The 5,000-nt window shown below is 46.4% G+C and overlaps 1 protein-coding gene across 1 annotated transcript; it reads left to right on the top strand.

The window, feature by feature from the left end:
• The first annotated feature begins 133 nt into the window (after positions 1-133).
• On the top strand, positions 134-1,925 carry LOC117480804 (early growth response protein 4-like). The gene is made up of 2 exons (XM_034128277.1): positions 134-274; positions 648-1,925. Exons 1-2 carry the CDS (start codon positions 154-156, stop codon positions 1,769-1,771), a joined length of 1,245 nt encoding a protein of 414 aa, XP_033984168.1. The 5' UTR covers positions 134-153; the 3' UTR covers positions 1,772-1,925.
• Positions 1,926-5,000: the final 3,075 nt, after the last annotated feature.

The following is a 5,000-nucleotide window of genomic DNA, read 5'->3' as shown; positions in this document are numbered from 1 at the left end:
GAATCCCTCGCGCCGGAGCCGACCAATCAGGAGGCGCCTGGAGTTACCTAGGAGACGGAGAGTATAAAAGCTGCTGAGGCAGGGAGAGCATCTTCACACAGCACCGAGCTTTACCAGAGGATTTATCCAAACACACACAACAACACACACAATATGCTCCTGCAGCGCGAGGACAGCTTCATGTCGGACTTTGAGGATGCCTGCAGCATGTGGGTGGACAGTGTGGGCTCGAGCCCCAACAGAGACTCTGAGGGGGGGTCCCCAATCTGCCAAGGTGCGTTAAGACAATTAGAGAATAATGAGAAAATGTACAAAATGTGTCTGTTTAGGAAATGCCTGTTTATTAGTGAAAATGTGGATATTTAGCATTATTACATTTTGCATTCATATTATTATTTGAATTAAATATACCACTTTATATATTATTTACCTTATTTGCATATTTAAATGTATTGCTTTTATTTTGGTGCACATTTTTACAAATCATGCCTATTTAAAAAAAAATAGAGCAATAGAACTTGTATTTTATTATTTGAAAGTATTCATAATGCATCCTGCTGCATGCATCACTGTGTAGGCTGCTGCCCACTGACAAGTTATTATGCAATGACAATAACACCCTCCTCCTCCTCCTCCTCCTCCTGCAGTTTTCTCTCCGGGAACAGACGCCTCTGACTCAGATTTCTTCTCCGACTTCAGTGACTGTTCCTCGGACTCCCTCTCGCCTTCCCTCGGCTACAGCAGCAGCTTCTTCCCGGATCCAGAGGCGCAATCCCCGGGACTGAGCAGCACCGCGGACGCCATCCTCAACATGATCACGGAGATCGTGGGGATCTGCACCGAAATGGAGCAAGACTCTTCCCCGGATCTTGCAGCCCCTTCCCCGGCTGAAGCATCTCCTTCCTCCCCCCTCTTTGCTCCATCACCATCACCATCTTCTTCCTCTGCCCCCCCCAGCAGAGAAGCGACCCCCCCTCTCCCTCCCATGGTTTCCCACCCAGTTGTGGTGAAAAGTGAGTTTTTGAGCTCCAGCTGCAGCAGCGGGTGTTCCCACTCTTCCATGCCCGGGAATGACGCTCTGTTCCTGGGCAGCGCGGACTCTCTGCTCCCGCTGTCGGCTCTGGAGCAACAGGTGGATGTTTGTGACTTTATCGACTCTCTGCTGAGCTGTGACGCCGGGCAGAGCGACCTGAAGCCCGGCTTCGAGGTGAAGCAGGAGCCGCTGGAGGACTGGCTGAAGGGGTTCCCGGTGACCGGGGGGGATCCCGGTAACTACGTCATCAGCAGACCGGTGAAGACGGAGCTGTTCTCCCCCCCCACGCTCCCCTCCACCGTGGACGCGCATCTGCTCTCCTCCCTTCTGCAGGGCGCGTTCCCGATAGTCAACATCAGCAGCATGCACGCAGCCCCCAAACAGTCACGCGCAGGGAGGAGAGCTCCCGCGCAGAAGGCGAAACCCTTCACGTGCACGATGCACGGATGCGAGCGCCGCTTCTCGCGCTCAGACGAGCTCAACAGGCACGTGCGCATCCACACTGGACAGAAACCCTTCACGTGCACCATCTGCTCGCGCAGCTTCAGCCGCAGCGACCACCTGACCACGCACACGCGCACGCACACGGGGGAGAAGCCCTTTTCGTGCGACGTGTGCGGCAAGAGGTTCGCGCGCAGCGACGAGCGGAAGAGGCATGGGCGCGTGCACGTGAAGCAGCAGCTGCGTGCGCAGATGATGGCCGCCTACTCGCTGGCCGTGAACGCGCCTGGCGTCTGAACATGAACTAATTATTACTGCAGAGAGCAGTATGTTTGAACCGTCAACTGGAAAAAGCGTCGATGTGACGTCACACAGGTGTTCCTCTCACGGCGCATGCGTGCAGGAGGAAGCATCTGCAGGTGGAAAAACTACAGACTGAGGACTTTAAACATGTGGAGAGTAACTAAGTACATTTACTCAAGTACTTTTACTTAAGTGTGAGGTACTCGTACTTTACTTGAGTATTTCCATGTGTTGTTACCTTGTACTTCTACTCACTTAAATTAGACTTGAATTCCACCTGGAGTAAATCCACAAGCTACCCTGCAGTATACAAAGTCATTCAAACTAGCTGCACCTTTACCAGCTTTGAGAACACTTTAATGATCAATCATTATAAAACATATATATATATTATTCTGAAATGGACCAATCTGCACAACGACTACCTTTGGTACTTTAACTAGATTTTGATGAGAATACTTTTCTACTTTTACTTGAGCAACATTTTGATTGCAGTACTTTTAGATCTGAGTACTTCTACTTTTACTAAAGTACATGATCCGAGTACTTCTACTAAAGTACATGATCCGAGTACTTCTACTTCTACTAAAGTACATGATCCGAGTACTTCTACTTCTACTAAAGTACATGATCCGAGTACTTCTACTTCTACTAAAGTACATGCTCCGAGAAACCGTCCGTCTGTAAATATTTCTGCATGACAACAAAGTGAATGTCCGGATGTCGTGAAGCTGTTTCCACTCAGAAGATATTTCTATGTTTGTAACACATCTCTATTTTTCTAGTTTGTCTACCTCTTTGTGAGTGTTTTACATGGAGAGAGTATATGTATATATTTACAGTATATATATATATACAGTATATATATTTATAGGAGAACACAAAGCCAGATTTCTATGGCGGATTATTGTGCGATGATGTCACTTTTTTCTATGAAATGAGTCTTCATTCTGGTGTTGAAGCACATTGCTCTATAGCACACCTGTGCAGGTTTCATGTTCATGGTTTCATCGTTCTGCATGGAGGCTGCTGCTGTCAATAAATGAGTATCAGATACACACGGTGTCTTCACTCTGCACACACACCAACACACGGTGTCTTCACCCTGCACACACACCAACACACACATTATCACTCTGCACACACACCAACACACACATTATCACTCTGCACACACACCAACACACGGTGTCTTCACTCTGCACACACACCAACACACACATTATCACTCTGCACACACACCAACACACACATTATCACTCTGCACACACACCAACACACACATTATCACTCTGCACACACACCAACACACGGTGTCTTCACTCTGCACACACACCAACACACACATTATCACTCTGCACACACACCAACACACACATTATCACTCTGCACACACACCAACACACACATTATCACTCTGCACACACACCAACACACACATTATCACTCTGCACACACACCAACACACACATTATCACTCTGCACACACACCAACACACACATTATCACTCTGCACACACACCAACACACACATTATCACTCTGCACACACACCAACACACACATTATCAATCTGCACACACACCAACACACACATAATGTAAGCCTAAAGGGCTTGTATTTATCTTCCTCCTCCTCCTCCTCTTCCTCCTCCTCCTCCTCCTCCTCCTCCTCCTCTTCATCACTTCATTGCTAGGCAACAGATGTTTCCCATAATAGTCCCTGTCGCTCTGACAAGCCGAAGGTCGCGTTGCCGTGGAAACAGCAGCATAAAACCTAACGAGAGATTTTTCATATTTTCACACGAGCTGATGTGAGTCATCTCGACATCCCATAATACTCTGCTTCATGTTCATCATGAGATATCACCTCCACGATGATTATTCACAGTGAGGATTTCATATGACGACTGCCGACGGCCTAATGTCACTCAATTAGACATGTAGCAACCAGGAAGTGAGTTACAAAGACTACAGAGAGACTTAGAAGGACTACAACATATGCAAAACAGCTGCAACGAGACTACAAACGACTAAACAGCCGTGAAAAGGAGCAAAACCTCCAAAAATGAACGCACGTATACAACCAAGAGACTGAAAACGGCCTCAAAGAGACACAAAAAGACTTGAAGGAGACTTAAAGACTACAAAACAACACAGAAAGACTACAAACAGAAACAAAATGACTACTATAGACCTTTATATATACAGTCTATGCTATAGACACAAAAAGACTACAAAACAACACAAAAAGACTACAAGACACACAAAAAGACTACAAGAGACACAAAATGACTACAAAGAGACCAATCACACAGCTAAGAAGACTGTGACACACACATGCAAACAACTGTGAGCTCTGAGCTATCTGTCAACCCTCAAACACATCATCATTTACTCTTAAAGAACATCAGAATTAGAGCTGAAGTGTGTATTTACTGATATCAAGCACACACTCTTCTCTGCGGGCTCTGCTGCCCCCCAGTGGTCTCCAGGCAGAACTACACCTCCTCCAACTTTATGTACTTTTACTAACTTTAATTAATACTCGTACTTTCTGAATGCAGGAGTACTAGAATATACTGAGTACTGCTCATTTAAATATATATTCATTCAAGAAGGAGTAAATAATATTATGGCGCATTTCCATTGCAGCGCGTAGCTCGCTTTAAGCGTGCCGTGTCGTGCCGTCCCCTTTTTTGGTTGTGCTTCCACTAGGCCTCGTTCCGGCGCGGCACGGCGCGGGGCCACTTTTTCCCCTCTTTTCTGGCCCTAGAAAATTGTGGTTCTATCGGGGCCAACAAACAGGGCTGAGTCGGGCTGAGTATGCTAAACTAGAGAGAGGAGCGCTGGCAAGAGGGCTAGAACTACAACAAGATGGACATATTTGACCGTGATTTAATTGTAATACACGTTTCAAAATGATGCCGAAGTAACAACATACTGATACCGGTTAGTAAAAACCATGAATTAATGCTTTGTCAAGTCTGCAGACAGACGGCAGGGGAAAAAACCTTTTAAAATGCGTGTTTTTCTAGATGGAGATTGGCTAAGCTAACGCAGTATATGCCCCGACCGTCCACACTCACAACAACGGCCTATACAGACATAAATAAAGCAGCGACTGTATTCTCCATGACACAGGCAGTCTGTGGTTTGTACTTGTTTAACTTTTGTCTAGTTTCTGAACATATATAAGGAGCTGTGAGCTTGAGTGCTAACAGC

The sequence above is a fragment of the Trematomus bernacchii genome, unplaced genomic scaffold (genome assembly GCF_902827165.1).
Source record: "Trematomus bernacchii unplaced genomic scaffold, fTreBer1.1, whole genome shotgun sequence".
NCBI lineage: Eukaryota > Metazoa > Chordata > Actinopteri > Perciformes > Nototheniidae > Trematomus > Trematomus bernacchii.
The sequence above is the reverse complement of the archived record's forward strand: the minus strand, read 5'-3'. Positions and strand labels throughout refer to the sequence as shown.